A 24876-nucleotide genomic window follows, 5' to 3' on the forward strand; every position below is an offset into this window, starting at 1 on the left:
TCACACGTATTTTTGTTTATTTCATATTGCAATGTTATATCCGAAAGTAAGTTGCTTTTAATACGGGACTGCTCGTGGAGTAGCATTTTACTTGATAAGATACAAAATGTCTTTAATGAGTGTTTAATTCTATTATATGTTACGACGCATAATGAGGCCTATATACAATCTCTTACTCAGGTGAAAAACTATGAATCTACATATAACTTCGGGATAATACGGGACTTTTAGTTTTATTTTTTAATACGGGACTGCTAGTGGAGTAGCATTTTCCTTGATAAGATACAAAATGTCTTTAATGAGTGTTTAATTCTATTATATGTTACGACGCATAATGAGGCCTATATACAATCTCTTACTCAGGTGAAAAACTATGAATCTACTATCTGCTGGGGTCTAGTGGAGCCTACCCGTGCATATATTTCATTTTGAAGGGCATGTGTGAATCCCCAAGAACAAAATAACAGATTATAAATCGGTTAGATTGGGATAAACTACTCAGTACTGCATGAATGTTCATAAAGAAATCTACAACTTTCTTTTCACTAAATATTTCTAGAGTTGATACATAAACAAGTACAATTGACAAAGCATGTCCGAATGTAGTATTTTTGAGAAATTAGCAATTCAGATCTTTAGCATATATGACAGCTAATACGGAAACACATATGCTTTGGCTATTAAACAATAAACGCTATCTACGTCTATATATATGCCCCAAAATAACAAGGACGTATATATACAGTGATCTACCACTACTTCCTTTCAATCGTCCACACTACTTCCTTTCAATCGTCTCTTATTACCTCTTCGCATCCCATTTGGAGACGCCTTGCTTGACCCCAGTCGGATTGCCCAAATGCGTGATTTTGGCACTCACCATTCACTCGCAAAAAACAAAGAAGCCATCTTAACCTTCATTTCGTTATAGCCCTAGAAAGTAGTATCCTACCGCATGTTCCTTAAAGCTTGTTGCTTTAGATACAGTCAAACAAGTGCCTTAAACTACCCTTATACAATTACTCAGTGGTTCATAGGGCAACTATTTGTGAGCTGCTTTGAAAACAATGTTTTTGTGAAATATTTTTTTGTCATAAAACTGGGTTTTAGCTTTCAGGAGATTTTTGTTCTTCTTTCCTTAATATTATTTTTGGAGGAATTTAATATCTTGCATTTTGTTTTGTAGTTTAGAGATGACCACACAATCGTGTGCCAATAAGCATTCTCCTTCTCTGAAAAAAAACCCTTTTGAAGAACATCTAGCACATGTTTCTAAGCCTTTTGAAGCACGCACGTTTCAGAGCCATACTTGACCCTGTCATTACCGTAGCTTCCAATACTTTAACCTTTATTCGAAGACTTACCGTCCTATTCTTCTGAACCTTTTTCAACTGTAAAAGCAACCCGCGGCTAAAGAATGCAAATTTTACATCTTCACTGCATCTTTATTAATAAAACTGCCCAGTTAAGTGAAGCTATTCATTTGACCGATGCTCTAACGTCCTAACATTACCTCTTCACCCTCGTCTATTCCTAGCCCATACGATTTAGTCTTCTAAAGATCTTTTTTCAGCAGAACTCTCCCAACCTAATCCTTTAAAACTTCCATGAATTGATTCATTTTGATAAAATTTGTATCTAGGACACCCAAACTGAATCATTTCTAAATCAAAAAAAGTCTTGCCTTCCCATCTCATACTATATCGTGTCATAAACTTTGCTGTGTTCCCGGCGACAAATCCGTTCATATAATCAATAACCCTGCTTGCCTCTAGATTCTACCCTAAAACAACTTCAAACCAAGCTTCCTACCTTAAAATCAGCAATGTTATTCATGTACATTTTATTGATAACTTTAACTCACACATCTGGTATGCCATGTGATGATACAACCTTTACTAAACATATTCTATCTGAGAAATCAAATGCCTGTTGAAAATCAGCCTATGATGATAAACTCCTATCAACAAGATTCAACGTCACTCACAAGCAATCTCAGGTCTATCACCTTCAACCCATCACACCGTAAAGTCTGAAAGTATTACAGTGCGAGGGGGATGTAAAAAATAATAAAACAACATGGTAAAGAAGGGTTTAAACAGCTTAAAAAACTTCGGTAAAAGAAATACAACCCAGACGAACTATCCAATCCAGCGCAAGTCATCAGGTAATGATTCCTTGAAGGGTGCCGCATCTATGGAGCCAGCTACGCAAGGTTTTCCTTTCGGCGATAGGTACTAACAAAGGAGGTCATTACGGAGCAGAGACCCGTCCATCTCACAGCACCAGCCTTTTATACCCAGCATATTCTTGTCAGGGCATTTTGGTTGAGGTTATCATCACATAGTATGCAGGTTATCTATTTAACAAGCACTTTCTGTTCTGTCTAGCCTAGGAGACCCTAAACTGGAATTAGTGCTTTTTTTGGCATTTATGTAAACCAAAAAATGAAAGTTAAATAAATACTTTTCTTGGAGCTCTTCTGCTCCCCGTTTATGATCTTGCAAGAAAACAGCAGTAAGCGTTTTAAAAAGCTTCATGGTCGGGAACTTGACACCAGATGTGTTGGTGGTGTAAAATTCAGCTATTACTTCATGACTTGGCTTTTCTATTGAAATCTCTTCTTCTTTCTCCTTTTTGTCAGTAGTCTTTATTTCTTTAGCCGAGCCTGTCCTCGACCTATAATAATAGTATCATGGAAATTTTATGTCTAATAAAATACAACATTTATTTGTATTTGGATTCTAAGCTTCAATTTCAATTATACGTATGACAGTAGGCACAAATTTATATGCAACAAAAATAAAAATTAGCATATACAATATAATATTCCTCTTATGTTTGGGCAGGTAAATATAAGATAAATCCGGAATGTATGCATTAACTGACTTAATGGGAGAGGGGAGGGGGAGGCCTGAAAGTATTTGAAATGTAAGGGAGATCATAAGGTGCTCTATGTAGGTCACTTAATAAGCTTACGAAAGAATCATAAATTTCGAGGCAATTTCAAGACAGAAAAATTCATAACTATAAACTTATAAGTCACCAGTCAATTGAACCGGACAATAGCTCTTTTCAATCCCATAACAAAGCAGCGTATGCTATTGATATCTGTGTACCAGAACTGCATCATCATTAATGAACACTATTTGCTATTACCTTCAACCTAAAATGGCAGATAACAAAATATGAGGCCATTGAACTGCTTAAAATCCACACAGGGGCAAATATTGTAGTCTAATCTGCACTTATTGTATTATAAATTGCCTATAACTTGCTATTATTTTTTGTCTTTGAATGAAAATCCTAACAAATAACTGGTTATAATTAATGAAAAGTGAGCTCTGAAACATACTCTATGTTTCCTTCAACACCTTTAATAAATATCTCGAATACAAAGTTATTAATCAAACAAAAATTTGTGACTGAAAGGGTTAAACAATTTTATTGAACGCCCATATTTTGACAAATTTTGATAGATATATTGCCCTGAAGACTTGATGAAGGCAGTATTAATAGTGATTTTGAGACACACTACTTTATTATGGCTACTTTGAACATGAATGTCACCTTATTTAACTCCCTCGAAATATGGAGTTCTTACAAAAAAAATTTAGAGCTTATTCGAACCGCAATGTCATATGTAGAAAGCTAAAAAAATGAAGTGATTAAATTAAAAACTTGAAGTTTCTTATGGGTTAATTCTCTTAACAAATTAAAAATAACTCACGATTAGCTGAAGAAGAGACTTCATTAGTAAAATTTAGTCAAAAATAATTAAAACGAGGTTAAAACTAATATGGTTTTATATGGCGAACGTAACAGAAATTCTTCTGAAAAAGTATGTCAGCGATACCACTATTACAATTACCAGATTCAAGGAAAATATATAGATGCAGTGCAACTACACCGTGACTATCGAAAAGAGCACTGGACACAGACCTTAAGAAAGACTTTTACTGTAATTAAAATTGACTTGGACTTAAAAGCGAAGCGGAGAATGATGAAATTATTTTGATACGCAACATAAAAAGAAAGCTAATTAAAAATATTACTGATAGCAACACTTTTGTATAAATAGAAATCTCACAAATATATATACATATATATATATATATATATATATATATATATATATATATATATATATATATATATATATCCAACTTCGTTTTTCTCGAGTTACATGAGAAATTTAATTTTTTTGGCAGATGTCATTTCTCATTCTCCTCTATAAAGACGGCTAAGGCAAAAATTAACGATATAAGCAACCATCAGACTTGAAAAGAAGCTTTCCGTTTTCATGTTCTCTACTGAAATTGCTTATTTGATACTATTTCCATTGGGGCAGGGATTTGAGTCCTAATGTCGCTGATTATTTGGCTCAGGACGGGGTCCTGAAAGAAAGAAATTTCAATCTGTAAATGACTTCTGACCGATTGAAGAACACCTACATATTCTGAAGTTGTAGAAAATTTTATTTTCGAGTTTTTGCTGGAGATTTTTGTGCCTAATATTGATTTTTGCCAATTCAGTTTTCTTCAAACCACAGTACTGCACATTATCGCATCCAATTACATGACGAAGTGCTTTAACATCTAGAGATCGACGATGCTTGCACTGAGATAATACTAAGTGACACAGTAAAAGCTTTTGGCAGTCTTGACCATGAAACTACTTTACAAGAAGCTAGAACTGTGGGCACTCGACAGTTCTTAATCCGTGTGATATCTAGCTTCTTAACGGGTCAGCAACAATGCTTCATGCTGCATAATGATCAGGTTTCAGAGCTTTTTTCTTTTCTTTTTTTTTGCAGCGCACTCTAGGGGGCGAAGCTGGGACCAAATTATTTCTTGATTGCTTTTTGTCGAGTTAAAAGTCGATCGAATCGTTGTAAATTCGCTGACGAATTTTCTTGTGTCCAACTCCACTCAATGGATGGCTGGCTTTTTTTTTTTTTTTTTTTTTTACTTTTTTACTTTGTCTAGTCTCTCGGTCTGATTTCTATCGTCTAGTCCTTCACTCTCACAGATATTTCCTACATAGACGCGTAGCTCGATGATGTTAAGTTAACCGGAAGCCGATCTAAAGAATACATATTGAGCATTGTTTTTAGTGCTTAGTAATTGTCACTTGTCGAAGATGGCGTCCTCACTGTTCATTACAAAGTTTAAGTCCCTGGTTTTACAATTGACAAGAGATCTGATATGGCATTCCGCATCATAACCATACTTAGAAATACACTTTGTTGTTATCGTCGTTTTCCACGTTGTGTCGATTTTGCGATTCCTGCCAAGCAACTAAGGTCTATTTTTTGCACTTACACTATGCCAAATACAGAATACGTTTTCCCAGTGTGGCACCCTGGCTTAACCTCGACTCAAAGTGATAAGCTCAAGAGTATCCAAAAGCGAACCTGCAAAATTATTTTAGGACCCCTGCATAGTTCTTACGAAAACAATGTCAGGCATTGTGTCAACTGAACCTTAAAGACATCATTTTAATTAGAAATTTCACCAAAAATTCTGTCAAATGAAACTCATCGATATATTCCCCTGAATTCTGTGAAAGATGTACAAGTGAAACCCTGTACCAGACAGTTTACCCGGTTGGTTGGCCTTTAAATCTAAGCTTGCCACTTGTGAATTTCACCTGACCAATGCATAGTTTCATTTATACTACTCTTATAGATATATTTAATTCCTGAGGTTGTTTCGAGTGTAATATTTTGGAAATGTGCTAAACTATGAATTACAGGGAAAGATAAGGAAAAGAATGAAAAATTGTGTGACACTTTAGAAATGAAGCAAGATTTATTTTGCGAGGATGAAATAGTTATAGCACTGAGAGGATAAAAAAAAAAATAAAGCCCTGATACTGATAAGTGATGGCTGATACTGATACTGTGGTAAATGAGTTTTTACATATCGTGGCTGTCAAGTTAGAGAACAATTATTGAAGATTATGAATATGATTTTTTTAAAGGGGATACACCTAGTGATTTTAGAAAAACTTAAATTAAACCTCTCCATGGCAAAGATAATAAGACTGAATAAGGTAATTATAGAGGCATTAGCTCGGTTTCTGTAGGAAGCAAATTACTTACTATGATGATGCTTCTTAAAGTTAAGATATGCCGTATATACCGTTTTAAGAGAGGAATAGCGAAGGGAAGAAGATGCGTAAACCATATTTTGATTCTTAAATTAATTATCGAGAAGTGCCTGAGCCATTCGACGCCTTTAGTCCTTAGTTTAATAGATTATGAACAAGCATTTGATTCAACCGATAGAAGTACTTCAGCGAAGATTTTATCCTTTTATAGTATACTAGATAAATACATTAAAGTGATAAGTGCTATGTACGAAAATAACATTGTTGCAGTTTAGTTAGGGAATGAGATTAGTAGCTAGTTTCGTATTGAATCAGGAGTCAGCAGGGTTGCGTTCTATCCCAATTTTACAGGATCATTTTGATTGGCTTTGTCTCAAGAAGAAAAGCAAACGCTGTGGTAATAAATGAGGAAGTAAAAGACTGCTAGATTTAGATCATGCTGATGATTTGAGCATCCTAGACGAAAAAGTTAGCGAAACAAAATGAATTTTTAGAGGTTTTGAGAGTTCACGGTGATCGATCAAGTGGACAGCTTCACTTACAAAGGTAATAATATTAGTAATGGTGTTGGGTACCCGGCAGACTGACCGCATTTCAAGCAGTGGGCTGTACGAAAAGTGTGGTTCTATCCACTTTCTATGGACATAATCAGAGAAAGGTTGAGGTGGCTAGGACAAGTTCTATGGAAGACAGACTGCTAAAGATCGTTCTTGTCAGCGAACCCTCTATGCCAAACGAAAAGTAGGTCGTCCCCGAGCGGTGTAGTAGGAGGTATTAAGGACAATTTAGGGGAAATTGGAATTTCTTGAGAGGGGTAAATAGAGATGCTTACAACAAATTGGGAAGGAGGAGGAGCATAAGTATCTCTGTTGGAGTCAGGTGGCTTGGTATTGCAGCAAGTGGTTAGTGGTGTTAGTATTGCGAATAAATCTATTAACAGCTTAAAAGAATACTTCAATCAGATTCACATTCGACCACAGTGGCACCGTCTCCTGTGTAAAATCCCTTCTATTTACACAAAAACTTTGGTTTGGATACCCCCCAACTTTGATTAAAAGTTTTAGTTCTTACTGTTCACCATGGCGGGGACTTAAAAAACCCATTAGTACTTATGAAGAGTGAAGGAAAGGGATACCTATCTTTTTTATAGTATTTTGTGGATAAACCAACATCTAGTTGGGGTTTGTATTGGATCACCCTTATGTGAAACGAAGTTTCATACTAGATTCCCCACACAGCCCTAAGCTCCATTAAATCAATCCATATAAACAGGAATAATGTAGAACCACGATTAACTTCCAATTCATTCGCTGATCTAAGTGCTAATCAAAACTATAAATAGCATCATTCATCCAAAACTAGCACAAACCAAGTTCATTGTTTTGTCCTAAAAGGATAAATGGCTTTACAAAGAGAAAAGGAAGTAGGCAAAAACTTCGTGGAAACCTGAGCCACCCCCAAAGCATTCTTGGGGAAAATTATGATTCTAACGCAAACTGCATTGTTAGTTTCAATAGGATAAACCCGTATTCACACTTGGCACATTAAAATCAAATCCAATTCACTGTGACAGGCCCTAGGCCCTCTGATGAAAAAAAAACCTCAACCAATGTAAAAGTCCCCACATTGTCATCCCCCATCGAAAAGATATAATGGTACGGACATCAGATCCAAGTAACCTTAACAAGAAAACAAAAAAAGAAAAGTGAAAGTAAAAATTAATAAAAATATTAAAAATTAATAAGAAAACAAAATAAAAAACCTCCACCCATGTAAGTGTCCTCACATTGTCATCCTCCATCGAAAAGATGCAACGATATGGAAATCTGATCCAAGTAACCATAACTGGAAAAAGAAAAAAGAAAAGTGAAATTAAAAATTAATAGATACCTTCTTGACTCTTCTTTTTTCGGCACCTCCGTAGATATTTTCCTTTTTTTGTTCGTACCAAATCTGTGCCTTATTAAATCTAATTCTTCGGGTTCTGAATTCATAATAGCATTCACTACTTTGATTAATAAGTCATCATCTAACATGTTCGGGTCTTTATCTCCATGTACCTACGATAAACATATAGATAAGAACATAAAATTGTAAGGATCTGCCAACTGACCCTAGATACGATGAAATGCAATTGGTGGTGAGTTCTTCCTCTTTCCTTATCTTCTACGAAACTTGCAAAAATAAACAAGAGCTAAGAGCTCATACGGCACTTGTGACGAGGTCGGAAAAGAGCCAAGAGCTTATATGGCATGAGCTCTAGCAAAATTCTAAGAATCAATTGATTGCTTTAAAAGGAAAATCTGAGGCTTAATGCCGGTCGGGATTTCTAATAAGAGCTCTGAGTCACGCGGTCCTTATAAATAACAAAATTCATTAAGATCCGATCACCCACTCATAGATTAAAAATACCTCAATTTTTCTACTTTTTCCTCTCCCTTCAGCCCCCCAGATGGTCGAATCGAAGAAAACGACTTTATCTAGTCAATTTGTGCAGCTCCCTGACACGTCTACCAATTTTCATCGTCCTAGCACGCCCAGAAGTACCAAACTCGCCAAAACACTGAACCCCACCATCTAATTCCCCCAAAGAGAGCGGATCCAGTCCGGTTACGTCAATCACACACCTGCGACATTTATATGCATTTTCCAAGATTTCCGGTTTCCCCCTCGAACTCCCACCAATGTCAACAGATCTGGTCGGGAGTTGAAATAAGAGCTCTGAGACATGAGTTCCTTCTAAATATCAGATTTCATTAAGATCCGGTCACCCGTTCTTAAGTTAAAAATACCTCAATTTTTCCAATTTTCCCAAATTAACAACCCCCAGCTCCCCCAAAGAGAACGGATCCATACCAATTATGTCAATATCGTATATATAACTTCTGCTTATTCTTCCCATCAAGTTTCATCCCGGTCTCTCCACTCTAAGCGTTTTCCGAGATTTCCGGTTTCCAAGATTTTTTTCCCCCCTCCAACCCTCTATGTCCCCGGATCCGATTCGAATTGAAGATGGAGCACCTGAGACAAAAGATTCTTTTATACACCAAGTTTCATGAAGATCCGATTACCCATTCGTAAGATACCTCGACTTTCACCTATTACAAGAATTCTGGTTCAACTCCCTTCAATGTCACCGGATCTGGTCAAGATTTTAAATGAGAGTTCTAAAGCAATTAATCCTTCTAGATATCAAATTTCATTAAGATCTGATCACCCGTTCGTACGTTACAAATACCTCATTTTTTCTTATTCTTCCGAATCCCCCCCCCCAACTCCACTAAAGAGAACAGATCCGGTCCGGTTATGTCAGTCACCTATCTTGGACTTGTGCTTATTCTTTCCACCAAGTTTCATCCTGATCTGTCCGCTTTAAGCGTTTTCCAAGATTTCCGGTCCCCCCCCCCTAATGACACTGGGTCCGGTCGAGATTTCAAATAAAAGATCTGAGTTTCGAGGTCCTTCTAAATATGAAATTTCATTAAGATACGATCACTCTTTCGTAAGTTAAAAATACCTCATTTTTCTGATTTTTTAGAATTACCCCCCCCCCCCCCAAACTCCCTCAAAAGATCCGTTCCGGTTATTTCAATCCCGTATCTAAGACTTGTGCTTATTTTTACAACCAAGTTTCATCCCGATCCCTCCACTCTAAGCGCTTTTCAGGATTTTAGGTTCCGCCCCTCCCCAAACTTCTCCTTCACCAGATCCGGTCGGGATTTAAAATAAGAGCTCTGAGACATGATGTTCTTCGAAACGTCAAATTTCTTTGAGATCCGATCACTCCTTCGTAAGTTAAAAATTCCTCATTTTTCTAATTTTTCAGAATTAAACCCCCCAACTCCACCAAGGAGACCAAATCCGTTCCGGTTATGTCAATCACGTATCTAGGACTTATGATTATTTTCCCCGTCAAGTTTCATCCCAAACCCTCCGCTCTAAGCCTTTTCCAACATTTTAGGCCCCCCCCAACTCCCCCGATTTCACCGGATCCGGTCGGGATTTAAAATAAGAGCTCTGAGACACGATATCCTTCTAAACATCAAATATCATTAAGATCCGATCACTCTTTCGTAAGTTAAAAAATACCTCTTTTTATTTTTCAGAACTAATCCTACTCCCTCTAACTCCCCCAATGAGAGCGGAACCGTTCCGGTTATGTCAATCCCGTATCTAGGACTTGTGCTTATTTTTATCACCAAGTTTCATCCCGATCTCTCCACTCTAAGCGTTTCCCAAGATTTTAGGTTCCCATGCAACCAAATCCCCCCTAATGTCACCGGATCCGGTCGAGATTCAAAATAAGAGCTCTGAGAAACGATATTCTTCCAAACTTCAAATTTCATTAAGATCCAATCACTCTTTCGCAAGTTAAAAATACCTCATTTTTTCTAATTTTTTAGAAGTAATCCCCCCCAACTCCCCCAAAGAGATCAGATCCGTTCCTGCTATGTCAACCACATATCTAGGACTTCTGCTGATTTTCCCACCAAGTTTCATCCCGATCCTTCCATTCTAAGCGTTTCCCAAGATTTTTGGTCCCCCCTCCAACTCCCCCCAGTGTCACCAGATCTGGTGACCTGATTTAAAATAAGAGCTCTGAGACACGATATCCTTCCAAACATCAAATTTCATTAAGATCCCATCACCTGTTCGTAAGTTAAAATTTTGTCTATTTTTCCCGAATTAACCAGCCCCCCACTCCCCATTAGATGGTCAAATGGCGAAAACGACTATTTCTAATTTAATCTGGTCCGGTCCCTGATACGCCTGCCAAATTTCATCGTCCTAGCTTATCTGGAAGTACCTAAAGTAGCAAAACCGGGACAGACAGACAGACCGACAGAATTTGCGATCGCTATATGTCACTTGGTAAATACCAAGTGCCATAAAAATTATGAACATTGAACTATCTGAAAGACAATAAAAGAGCTCATGCGTCTTAAAATAAAAATAAAAGAGTCCTCTAGGTTATCAGACTTTATAAATGTTCTCACAAAATTTTAGAGTTTCCTAAACAATACTTTTTCAAAACGAAGCTCAAAACGATACTTCTTATAAATTGTAATGATACAACCTGAAATTTTTATGAAGTAACAACAAACTTTGGCATACAGAAGGCGTCACCTATGGTGGGGTGGACCACATAATTCCCACGAAACGCTGACATTAAAAAAAATTCAACTATTTTACGATAATTTCAGAATATCCTTTAAGTTTTTAAAATGACCTTAGGGTCGATAAAAATCTAGATCTTGTTCAACAACATGACACGCTGGCCGGTAGGATCTGTTACTTTTCTCTCCTATCAACAAACTATTCTGGTTAGAAGCATCTGTTGATGAAATCTACGAAGGAAGCATTGATCATTCTGGAATACCAACAATAAATTGACAGTAGAGTGGTACGTGCTAGTCTTGGCAATTACCATTTTATTCATCACAAGCGAGTGAACCTCATTTGAATGGAGCAAAGGAATGACCCTAAAGGCCTCTACTTGATGAAAATGTAGGAAGGGGCAAAAATTTTTCTTGTGTTTATTTTTAATGAAGATACAAAAAAGTGTGTTTAAATCCGGATGGTGTTTTTTTTTTTTTTTTTTTTTTTTTTTTCTTCGGTTGTTCCAACAAAATTAAGAAAAAGATCCATTTTCCAAAATCTAGGTGAAGAGTAATTCCCACCCCCTCCCTTCTATTCACGCTCGAGCGAATATTTAATCTACTGAGAGAACAACCCAAATAACAACTTAGAACTATCACTGGACAAAGCTTTTTCACAACTGTCTAGCCGACAAGCTCCAAAAAAAACTACTCAAGTAGAATAGGGGAGATATGAGTCATTTTTAATTTTTTTTTTCTTATGATAGTTGTAAAGCTTTCACACTGCTATTAGACAAAAGTTCCAAATAATAATACGGATCTTTAGTAAAACCACGTTTACCTAGGTTCACGCATGCACACAGGAGGGGGACAAAACTGTTTCGTACTTGTCCTACCTATATTTTCCGAAAAAATATAGTAGGAATAAGGGAGAGATAAGTCATCGGCTCCTTTTTAGACTTTTGCCTTTTTCTTATGATTATTAAAAAACTTTCACAGTTCTAACGGACGAAAGTATAAATAATTTTTTCAGAACTTTAATACATCCACTTTTATCAAGGTTCATACCAGTCATGAATGCCGACAGGGGGGGGGCATCCCCCCCTCCTAGGAAATTCGGGACTATAAAGTAATTCCGAGAAAACCAAAGGAAAGAGATCAGAATAGGGAAAAAAATGTGTGTCGCTGCCTGCCAATAGGTTTCAGCCTAGGACAATATAAGTTTTAATTTGTTACTGAATGACCCCTTTCCGGTTTTCCGCAAACATCTTTACTATACGATTTGGTTTGAGTAGAAAAAAATTCTTCAAAGTAATGAATGGTAAGTAAAAGGCGACCTTTATCAATAATAAAAGCATAATAACCTAAATATTAATAAAATTAAATAAAAGAATCAGCTTTTTATGGTGATTCGAAGTATGTATTTGTTTCGAGCTTGGAGTTAAACATCCTAAGTTCTTAGTGCATAAAAAGTTTGATCAAGTATAGAAAAAGAAAGGAAAATAAATTAAAAAGGCGGCAATATTGATATAAATAATCCATCAATTTTCACTTGTTTTGCACGAGTACCGATGAGCTGATATCTGAAGCCACTATAGTCAGAAATGTATAATTCTGTATCATCCCCCTGAACGGATACGGTTTTTTTTAGCTTTATTATGATTTTTTTTTTTACCAGGATTAATTGTATTAATCTAGTTGTTTACTTTGAAGAAGATTTAATTTTTTTTAATTATGAAGTATAAAAGTAATGAGCATCTTGGTATTCGGTATTCAAAATTCAATTAAAAATATCGATATCACTCAGTGACGTTCAAAACTTCCAGCCTTTCTCAATAACATCCTGCAATAGAAATTTTTATTTGATTTACTTAATCTCAGTTTTAATCTTTCACTTTGAAGACGCTTTACTTTTTATAATCACTGAGTCTGAAGGCATTAAATATTTTGATGTTTGATAACCTAGTTAAAAGATATTTCTATTGTTCAAAAATGTCCGTCCAACGCTTCAGCATTGCTGAATAGAACTGAATGCTGGGGATTTATATCCTATTTTTCATAAGTAGGCTATTGTTTCGTGTATTCTATGTAATTACTCTTCTTTTTTTATTTTTACCTACTTTTACTTCCCATGACTTTTCTCATCGCCTTTAGAAAAATGTTTGTTTCTATGCGTTGCTATCCATCAAAACTCAAACAGAAATCACTAAAATATTGACCTTTTTTTTCTGCGTTAGTCAAAATATTGTGTTCACAAAAATGTACCTTTTTAGAAGTGTATTAAACAATTCAAATAAAATTAAATATAAAAGCAAGGAGCAAGTTTAAAGCTTAAAGAAAATTGAAATTACTCTTTATATAAGGGGGGCTGCCCTCTCCTCAACACCTCGCTCATTAAACAGAAGTTCTTTTGTGCTTTGAAAAGCCTTATTTTTACAATTCAATGGCCCTTATGTTTTGGCAAATATTCTTTTAAGAATTTGGACAAAAGCCAAACTTCAGAGTAAAAAGTAAGGAAGAGACAGTCTCCTTAATATAAAATATAATCTGTTAAAATAGGTTTCAAATCTGTTCCTTAGTATCAGTTGAAAAACTGTTGTTCTTTTTAAATTTAATTTCTGATTGTTTTAAAAATCATACCAAGGACTAACCAAAATACATTATGGGGTACCGGTCCCATAAACCCCTGGTTAAATACTGTTAAAATGTATGTATTAACAATAGTAAGCTGATTCGTACCGTTCTACATTTTAATTTTTGCTTTTTACTTGGAGTTTGTTATCACAGATTATTTAATAAGATCTTCTTGAGATATTTTTTTCTTGTTTGAAACTGTTCATTTTATTCCGTTGAATTAGACAATCAAAAGAGAGAGGATCAATTTGACAGCTACATTGTAAGTTTAAATTTAGTTTTTTCCTTTCGATATTTTGTAATTTTTGAAATGTTTAGAGATATAAGGGATTTCAGTTCGAGGGGGGGGGGGAATTGTCCTTTTATGACAGAAGTGCTTTTTACATGACCATTATAAAATCAAAACATGGTATCTATACAGGTAAGATGATTTTGAGTTTCTCTACTCCTTCTGTAATCTACTCTTAGGCTTAGAAATTGCATAAAGACAATTCTACATCTGTTATAACCTTCAGAAGCAATAAATCTCTCTGTAATTTTGGTTTGAGTCTGATTTTCTTCTAAGATTTGATGCATAATAATTAAATACATTATTGATTAAATGGATTCATCCCAGAAATCCTCATCGTCTAAAATTTACTGTTTGTTTCATTTTGCATGAAATTTAGGTGTTCTTTGTATTTGAGAATTTTTTCTTGATGCATTTAAAAATAAATCTATTCTTAAAAGGAATATCCTAAAATATATTCCCTTTGCTCAACCACCACTGCTATTCTGACGTCTGCTCCCCCCCCCCCGGGAAAATGATCCGCGGTACCCTTCATACCAGTAGCCTAAACAAGAGAGAAAACTCTTCCCAACGAGTTGTCTGGCAGGAACCCAAGAATCATTCTCTGGAAAATGGTGGCCAAAATATTTCAAACGTGTGCAGAGGTCTCATCCTCAGAAGAGGAGACAAAACATGAAAATTTTATATATAGGCCACAGTTTGTAGTTATTTAGGACATGCCTCAAACTGATCTAGAACGAGGGGGTAGCTCAGGAATACCTATACTGATCAAAAAGATTAATAGTAATGCTCTATGTGCTTATTTTTAACTTTCTTGCGCAGGCTAACAATGCTAAAGAAATGTTGTTAATCATTACATTTACTAAACTTTTATTATAATATTCGAAACCAGTGGGAAGTGAAGTGAGACTTTAAGTTTATTTAATACAGGAAAAAATGAATCAATAATGCTTTAAACTCCAAGGCTGCACACCTGAATACAGGGGGGGGGGATAAAAGGAGAGAGATTTCCCCTTGGGGAAAGCCCCTCCATTTCCTTCACCATCTATAGGTAGGACATGTGTCCATCTATGCATAATATAAAATGTGAATACAGTCAGTTATACTCTTGAATCCTGAAATACTATGCCTCCATAGTAACTAGATCAAAAATAAAGCCTTTGTTTTACCTTTCCATCATAGTTTTTGAGCAGCTCATCAAAAAATGACTTGTGGGTCTCAACGTCGTCACCCATATAAGGCATGTTATGAAGCTCAGTCTCATCTTCAACCTATTCAGAGGAAATCCCAGTTAATAACCAAATATATATATATATATATATATATATATATATATATATATATATATATATATATATATAAGGTTGCTGCTTTCAGATACAGAAAGTAATAAAAACAAATGCAATCAAAAGTAGAACATAATTATTTCTCTCAAAACGAAAATAATACAGAATTCGCTAAAGGCTAATGTTTGAACTGCATATCGCTTTTCAAAGTGGAAATCAAGCCTTTTAGAACGTTTGAGAGGAGTGGCCCTATTTTTGTTTACGGTAACTCTTATATGTAGACGTCGATCAGCCTTGCGACATTAGTTTGCTGTTGGACTATTGTCAAGTAAATAACAACAAACTGATCCAAATACAAATCGATTCAGTAAAGCATAAACGACACTCTATTTTTAGAAAGTTTAGGCTTTACTTACTTGACTTAATGCTCTTTCCAAAATGCTTCCGGCGTCGAGTGATGCTACACGGCGCCTCCATTTAGACCAGTCTCTTGCAAGGATGTGGATATCCTCCTGAATATTTGCCATGGCGTAGAAGGCACCTGCCGTATCCTTCCATCTGGTTGGGAGACGATCTCTTGGGCGTTTCCGCGATGCAGCACGGGATCAAAGTCAAAAATCGCTCGTGCAGGAGTTTCGGGGGGGGGACATGCGAAGAAGATATCCGTATCAACGTAGTGTTTGCTGGGCGAGTTGGACCGAGAAGGGCGTTTGAGCAGTTAAAGTCAGGAGGTTTTCATTGCTAAAGAAATCGTGCCAGCGTAGTCCTTCAATGCGGCAAAGATGTTTTGTTTGGGCTATATTTACAGTGTTAATCACAGACAGAGTGACTGGCCAGGTTTCGGCTCCAACAATCTCAGCTGGTTTATCACCGACCATTAGCTTTGGCGGGGGACGCGGTGAGTTACGGGGTTCAACAAACATCACTCTTGTCTTCTGACAATTAATCGACAGCCCTATCTTTAAGGCTTTATCAGGAAGGATCTGTAGGGCTTCGGTGAGCGTCGACGGTGAATCAGAGACAAGAGTAAGGTTATCGGCATAGTCAGCGTTTTAAAGTACTCTATCGCCGTACTGCACCCAAACTGGAGGCGGTTTATAGACCGAGTCATAATGTAGTCGATGACATAATTGAAGAGCTCTGGAGCAGCAGCACAGTCCTGACAGACTCCAGTATTGATTTCAACAAAGGGGCTGAGTCTACCATTGACTTGCAGGAAGCTCTCAGTCCCTTAATGGAGCCGCTCGAAAAGGCTGCAGTACTTCGCTGGTAGTCCCGTTGTTTTCAGTTTGAGCCAGAGTGATTGCCGGTGGAAGAAATTCTCAAGTCTTCTCTGCCACCTGACGCATTGTTAATGTTTGCTCCACGGTAGACCTTCCTAGCACGAAGCCAGTCTGTTGGATTCTTCGTTGGCTTCTGAGTAAAGTGGTACAGCGGTCCAAAAGGGTCATAACGAAGAGTTTCCCGGGCACAGAGAGGAGAGTGAAGCCACGCTAATTGGAGCAGATTTTGCGACTGCCTTTCCGTTTCCAAAGAGGCAGAATGATGCCCACCCGCCAGTCTTTTGGAATCCATTTTGTACCAAATACTATGGAGAACAATAAGCCAGAGAAAGGTCACTGCCCCTCCATATTTCAGTAGTTCTGCAGGGATACCACAGATTCCAGGGGCTCGGTTGTTTTTCATCCGTTTCAGAGATTTTAGGATTTCTGTAGAGGTCAAAGGGTGCTGCACACTCTCACGCGCGGCCTCAGGGGTGTTAGATGCAACTTGAAGAAGGTCAGAGTCGGGCTGGCTAACACAATCTAGGTTTAGTAGTGAAGAGAAGTGATCCTTCCAGGCAGACAATAGAGCGCTCTCGTCAGTGAAAATATCTCCATCATTAGATGTGATAGGGCCTAGGGAAGATTCGGATTTGTAGAAGTTATCTATTTTTTTAAGTTTAACGACATTATTTTAATTATCCATTTTCATTTTATCATAAATAATTATTTTCGTCATCATAATTAACCATTCATTTTAATTTCTATTGGTTTTGGGATTTTATTTATTCATACGTTGCAATTTCTGTTAGTTTCAAGTCTGAATCATTATATGATTTTATTTCTGCTCGTTCTAAGTTTTAATAAGGCTCTTTACTTTTTTTGCAATTTTTTTTTTCGGAAAACCTTTTTTTAAAATTAATTCATAAAAAGAAGTGTCACCACTACATGCTAATAAATATTATCTCGCAATCTCCTTAAGCACAGCCTATTAAGAGTTTTAGGGGATGGTTGTGTTAATTTATCAAATTACTCCATTTAATGTTGTTGTGAGAATAAATGTATACTATCTATTGAAAATACGAGATACATCTTTTGTACTTCATAACAACGATATCCCAACTGAAGAGCTTAGATCTTACCATGAAATTTTGTTGAAGAGGAGCCCATGTATACATTGTTGGTATGGTGGTGATTTGATCAATAAATGTGATTGGAACTACATGTTCTTCGGATATATCTTTCCCATTACCATGGACAGTGACTACACCAAATTTTGCCACTGTGTTTTTGCTTTTGACTGTGCTTTTATCTTCATCCTCAGGTGCTGCACACTCCCAGGTGGCATTTGATGAAGACCAGCGGAGAAATTCCTCTTCGCTTTGCGCTGAAATGTATTTATTAATACTCAAAATACTATTGGTTAAAATTCTTTAACAGTTATTTTCCAAATTCTGTCTTATCCTTTCTCCACGAGCAACGTAAAAAAACAAGAACAAAAAACAACGGTTTCGAATAAAGAAAAACGAATAACAGAACATCAGGAAACTAAGTAACTGATAATTGAAGCCAGAAACCACATTGTACATAATGAGGAACCAATGGTTTCTATTGTGGTGCACTCCTTCTAAAAAAAAAAGAAACAACAACATAAAATTATGCAGAAATAAAATTAACAAATGCCAACCGGAGTGACTTTGCACTGGCACAAAGACAACTTGCTCCTCACAATATTTCAGCGTAATCTTTTTATTCCATTTTCAAACAAAATCCAAACTGATTGATAATTGTTTTACGAACAGAAAGTTGCCCACATTCCAGCGATAGACTACTTTAATTTTATTGTTATTTGTATTTGAAAAACATTTATTATAACCTTGGCATCTGTTTATCATGAAACACAAAATATTGATTCCGAGTAATGTCATAAGTACTAAGAAATAACAATGTATCATAGGCAGTGCAATAACGCTTTAACGCGTAATTTTACCTTTACGTTAGTTCTATTGGTATCAAGAGAGGGGAGAGGGGTGCCTATTTCCACCTAGTTTTCACCCCATCCTAGATTTTGAAAAATGCCTTTTTTGGCGTCTTTTCATTTGAAAGGCCCTTTTATCTGTGTTTTCATTTTTACTTAGGCAAGGAAACCATCTATCCATATTTGTACCAACCTGGGCATTAAAATCTCCTCAAAAAGATATTCTAATTCAGTTTGGGATCCAGTCTATTTGTTCCTGTAGCTCTAATTAAAATTCGTTTCAGTCACAAGGATCTCCATCAGTTGTTTCTACAGGGACAAATGCTACTATGACTGATACCCTGCACTTTTTAGTCCTAAAATTTGCAATTAGCATTCTATTAATAATACCTTTTAAGATAAACATAATAATAAACATAATAATAAACATAAATAATAATAATACCTTTCCAACATAAACATGACTTGTCACCTTCATTATTCATCATGAGCCCTAATCACTGCCTATGCACCCTATCCTTCCTGCCAGAGTAGTTTCTAAAACTCTTAAGAGGATGTGGTACCTAAAAGACTTGCCCTATCTTGTCCTTTATAAACGTTTTTAGATGGTGTGGTCAAACTATTTAGGATTATGTTGACGGCTTTTGTACAACTTGTAGAACAGAGATAAATTTAAATAAACGAGAGAAAACTAAAAGCCGACACCAAATTTCCCAGATATCTTAGAAAAACCATTTAGTTTCTTTCAATTAGGACCAGATATAGAGATATCCACTTTTGATGAGTTGGTTTTTTTTCATTATTTGGAGCTTCAGGAAAGGTCAATCCCTAAAAATATTTTAGCCTTCCTGCTCAAAAAATACTGAAAATCAGTTCAAATGAATTAGCATTTGGTTGATCTGGCAGCTTTAGGAATTCCTGTGCTGTCACCAGCCTTGATTGACAGGTTATTCAAGAAAAGGTAATTACAATTCAGTGTCTGTATCAGCACTTGTAAATTGGTTGGTAGCTTCCCGCTTTTTCAGTTTTCTGCTTCAGAATTAAAATATTACATTCTAAGTAAATTTTGGACAAGATTTGATTATTTAGTTATGATTTTCAACCAATTGATCATCTCCCTTATCATTTCCTGAAAGTTCCAAATATCAGACATTCCTGAGTTACAGCCTTTTGACAGCCCTTATACACATAATGTGAAAGCCTCACCTGAATACTCTTCATCCTTTTGGAAAGTAAAGGTCAAACATGCATACCTTTCTCAATAGCATTTACTATGCATAAACAATGAACCAATTACCTAACTTACGGCTCTAGCTTTGAGGGCTGTGGGAGGGGTGGGGGTGCATCCCCAAAGTCATAATTATTGGACCTGTATAAATTCATGAATTTATTCTTATACATTCATGAATTTGTACTCATATATGTTTTAGTGCGTATTTTGTCAATGGTTCTTGTGGTCCTTATCACTGATCTTTTTTTTCTGTTTAGGTTAAGACCCTGGTAAGGCTTATTTCAAATTACCAAAAAATTCTTTTTAATTTAATTGTTTATATATTCATGGTATTCAGTCACCTCCCCCCCCCCTTGCGCAAATTTTTGTCACATATTCTACATCTTAGAAAGAGTGGCCTTGCCAAACCCAAGAAAGAGGAATAAAGGCTTAAGAGAAATAAAGGTGTTTTCTTTGATAATAAAAACAGCATCAATTTAAAGAGGAACCATAGTTGTTTTTATTAAGTTTGGATGCAGCTGGAGTCTTACAACCCCAACCTAGGGTTTTTTGTTGTTTATTTTGGCAAAGGAGATATCCATGTGGAAAAAAACCAACCGCGACAAAAATTTCTGGCAACAGAAAATGTTTCTGAAACTCCATAGATTTTATGTGACAATCTGTAATATGTGGCAATCCGTCAGCCATTCCTGGGCGAGTTGATGGATAAATAAAGCCCTCACACATTCAGGTCTGGCTAGCAAGGTTAGTTTCTAGCTGAATTAATTTTACTTCTATACGCAATTACTTCATATCAGGCCTAAACATACGTTTCTTAGTGGTCCTTGTCACTAAAATTTGTCTATTCAGGTTAAAATAGGATCCTAGTAGGCCATGGTTTCGAATTTGATTTTCAACGAAAATTTCCAAGTTGTTTATGTATTTATAGTATCTAGATAATTGCCTTTCGCGCAACCCAAAGAGAACACTTTTGAACTAGAATCGATCAGATTTCAATCCCCACATTGCTTGTCAACAGGTCTGGAATTTACACCTTCTTCAGTGCATAAATGCCACTCGTTTGGGACTTTTAAAAGGATTCTTAAGGATCATTTAGCAAGGAATCAAATAAATTAATTTTTTTCCTCTGAGGAGTTGATGTCCCCTGTGTTTTGTTAGTGGTGTGTGGTTTTCCTCTCTGCACTTTGCTCCCAGGCTTCAGGTATGTCCTCTGTGTGTTTTTTTTTCTCCTTTTAGTTGTCGCTTATATTGTATCCCTCATTAATATATTGCCTGTGAACTGCTATATGTGATTGCTCTATTGAAATTATTACTTGTATAATAATTTTTTTTTCTTATCCCCCTTGTATCCCTGGCCATGGAGCCTTTCGAGGGGAATTATGTGTATTGTAATTCGATTTTGAATTGTATTTTGTATTGTCTTCTATTTAATATTAATAAACTTCTCTCTCTCTCTCTAACTCGACTTTCAATTATTTTTTTTTTTAGTTGTTTGTACATTTACAATTTCTGACTAATGCCACCCCCCACACCGGATGATTCCCTCCCTAGACAGTTACCCCTTGGAAGATTCTCCCTGCATATAAAATTTTCCTCATTTGATAAAATTACCAGTTCAATAAAAATTCTGCCTCTTGTAGTTTTTTTTTCTTCTGTCAAGATGTAATGTATTCATACAGACAAAGCTGCTCATTTGAGACTTTTCAAATTTGACAAGAGACACAAAGCAAATTCTTGATTGATCTTGATAACAGAGTCTTCTGGAGAGGTCGCTAGTTGAAACTTTGTCCTTTAAACAATTTACCAACAAGAGAGAGAGATTGAAAATCAAGCAGTAAGTTTTAGGTACCACATCCCCTTAATAAGTACAGCTTGTAGCATCTGAATTCATAAGTCAGAATGAGTTTATGACAATTGTTTTCTAACATTGTTTCAAGCTTAGAACCAGAAAGCATGATATCCCTGGGACCTCTACTATGAATAGAGGCTTTTTGCAATATTGGGCTTCTTCTTGGTCACAACATGGTTTTCTATACTTGGTGATGCTCTTCTATAAACAAGAGTTGAAATTCTGCACAAGAAATATTAAGCTTATTTCCTCTGACTCATTATATATTCATACTTGTAAATATTATTATGCTACAGGGAGACAAACCATAAATAGATAAATTAGCTAGAAAGAGTTTTTTCAGCCCCAAAAAGCCTACCAACCCATTAATTAGAGTCCTGCAAATGCTGTGTTGTTTACTTGGCTATAATTTCCTTGGGGGGGGGGGGGGCACTCCATATGGTAACCAAGGTGGTAGTGCTGTTGGACTTCAGTGTGTTATTTCTTTTCCCCACAAACACTTCACACAGAAAACTTTACAACAAAGTTTTAAAAACAATGGATGAAACTCATATCATTAGAAATAAAAAGTTGTGGTGCCCTTTTAAGAGTCAAAAGCAATTGGATGACAACCAGCCCCCCATACCCTTTTTAGCTATGCTCCCCCCAAACACGTCAAACCAAAATTTTGAGATAGCAATTTTGTTCAAAAATGTCTAAAGGTTAAACAACTATGTCTCCAGGAATGACTTGACCCCCCACAGCCCTGGAGGATAGGTTATAAGTTATGCAAGCTGCCTAATGTTTACACAAACTTTGCTTTTAGGAAAGAGAGGTATGTTTGATGCTTGGTCTCATAAAAAGCTTAGGATATTAAGGTGAAATTTTTAAATATATTGAGTGGGGTGTCAAATAAAATTGGAACACAATATGCGCTTTGTCAAGTTCAAGTTCTTCAATACTTAAGTAAAACAAAATCACAAAACTATCAAGTTAATGACCCACAGTGAAGTGAACTTGTGTATGGGTAAAGTTGAACTCGTGAGCACATTGTGAATGCAAGCATTGAGCAGATAAAACGATAGCATTCTCACCTGATGAACACCAGATCTGGCAGGAATATTCTCTGAAAACCCAGACTTGACTGTAGCCTAAGATACAAATTACTATACCAAAAATGGAGTAATTGAACAACTGAGGAGTTAATACTGAAAACAATCAACATGTGCCATACTTGGGCATAGTACTACCAAGTGCTTTGACCAAGCCTAACACACAAATATGTAATCAAACAGTTCGTGGTAATGAACTGTAGTAAGAAGCGACCCGGCTCAATAGTAACAAAATATCTAAAAAATGGAATTTTGATACCAATAGCTGCATCAAAAGAATCTCATTTTAATGCTGATTTTAAATATATAAGTTTCATCAAGTTTAGTCTTACCCATCAAAAGTTACGAGCCTGAGAAAATTTGCCTTATTTTAGAAAATAGGAGGAAACACCACCTAAAAGTCATCATTTTGTATTTTTTGCCAGAAGGCAGATCACGGATGCGTGTTTATTTGTTTGTTTGTTTGTTTTTTTTCCCAGGGGTGATCGTATCTACCCAGTGGTCCTAGAATCTTGCGAGAGGGCTCATTCTAACGGAAATGAAAAGTTCTAGTCCCCTTTTTAAGTGACTTAAAAAATTGGAGGGCACCTAGGCCCACTCCTACGCTAATTGTTCTACAATTCGTTCAACAAAACAGTCAACGGATCAAAATTCTGAGATAGTCATTTTATTCAGCGTAGTCGAAAAACCTTATAACTATGTCTTTGGGGACGACTTACTCCCCCACAGTCCCCTTGGGAGGGGCTACAAGTTACAAACTTTGACCAGTGCTTACATATAGTAATGCTTATTGGGAAGTGTACAGACGTTTTCAGGGGATTTTTTGGTTGGGGGAGGGGTTGACAAGAGGGGGATATGTTGGGGGAACTTTCCATCGAGGAGTTTGTCATGGGGGAAGAAAATTTCCATGAAGGGAGCGCAGGATATTCTAGCATTACTTAAAAAAAAAGAAAAAATAAATATGAAAACTTCTTTCAACTGGAAGTAAGGAGCAGCATTAAAACTTAAAACAAACAGAAACTATGACACATATGAAGGGCTCACATTCTCCTAATACCTCGCTCTTTACGCTAAAGTATTTTTAGTGATTTCAACTATTTATTCTACAACTTTTGTGATTTGGGGTCATTCTTAATGAATTGGGACAAAATTTAATCTTTAGTGTAAAGAGCGAGGTAATGACGAGGGGGTGAACCCCTCATATATGTAATAAAAACATGAGATTACAAAAGTTCATTACGTAAGCAAATTTATAAGTTACGTTTATCTTTTACTAATAAAAACATTCGTAAAAAATTAAAAGTTCTAGTTGCCTTTTTAAGTAACCAAAAAATCGCAGGGCAACTAGGCTTCCTCCACTGTTCCTTTTTTTCTCAAAATCATTTGATCAAAACTATGAGAAAGCCATTTAGCCAAAAAAAAAACTTGCAAATTTCGTGTTAATTATTCCTCTGTGGAGAGCCAAAATGAAAACATGCATTGATTCAAAAACATTTAGAAATTAAATAAAAAAACTAGTTTTTTAAATGAAAGTAAGGAGCAACATTAAAACTTAAAACAAACAGAAATTACTCTGTATATGAAAGGGGCTTTTCCTCCTCAACGCCTTGCTCTTTACGCTAAAGTTTGACTCTTTCTCTTAACTCTATTTTTAAAACAGTAAGAAACTTTTTTGTAAAGAGCGGGGCGTTGAGGAGGAAAAGCCCCTTTCATATACAGAGTAATTTCTGTTCGTTTTAAGTTTTAATGTTGCTCCTTACTTTCATTTAAAAAAACTTGTTTTTTTTTATTTAATACACGCACATGAGACTATGCAGAGGCATTAGCAGGTATGAATCCAGAGCATTAATTTGGATGGGCAGCAATGTTAGGAGGGAAAAGTGGAATATGACCCCTCCATCTAGAATTTTGTTCAAAATAGGTGTGTTAAGGCTGGGTTTTACTATTGATGTAATGTAATGCAAGCAAAGTTAAAACCAATAGTTGTAATCAGTGTTGTAAATTTTTTTATTCCCAAAAAAATCCCTAAAAAAAATCCCTAGA

At 36.1% G+C, this 24876-nt stretch overlaps 1 protein-coding gene across 1 annotated transcript in view; it reads right to left on the minus strand.

The window, feature by feature from the left end:
* Positions 1–24876, minus strand: part of LOC136028180 (histone-lysine N-methyltransferase E(z)-like) — a 73486-nt gene that overhangs the window by 43425 nt on the left and 5185 nt on the right. Inside the window, exons 2-5 of the mRNA XM_065705881.1 lie at positions 17827–18071; positions 15306–15407; positions 8005–8174; positions 2467–2679 (exon numbers count right to left, since the gene is read on the minus strand). Of these exons, the coding sequence (XP_065561953.1) occupies positions 2467–2679; positions 8005–8174; positions 15306–15407; positions 17827–18071 (730 nt within the window). The remainder of the gene's footprint in view (positions 1–2466; positions 2680–8004; positions 8175–15305; positions 15408–17826; positions 18072–24876) is intronic.

Source organism: Artemia franciscana, chromosome 6 (assembly GCF_032884065.1).
Source record: "Artemia franciscana chromosome 6, ASM3288406v1, whole genome shotgun sequence".
NCBI lineage: Eukaryota > Metazoa > Arthropoda > Branchiopoda > Anostraca > Artemiidae > Artemia > Artemia franciscana.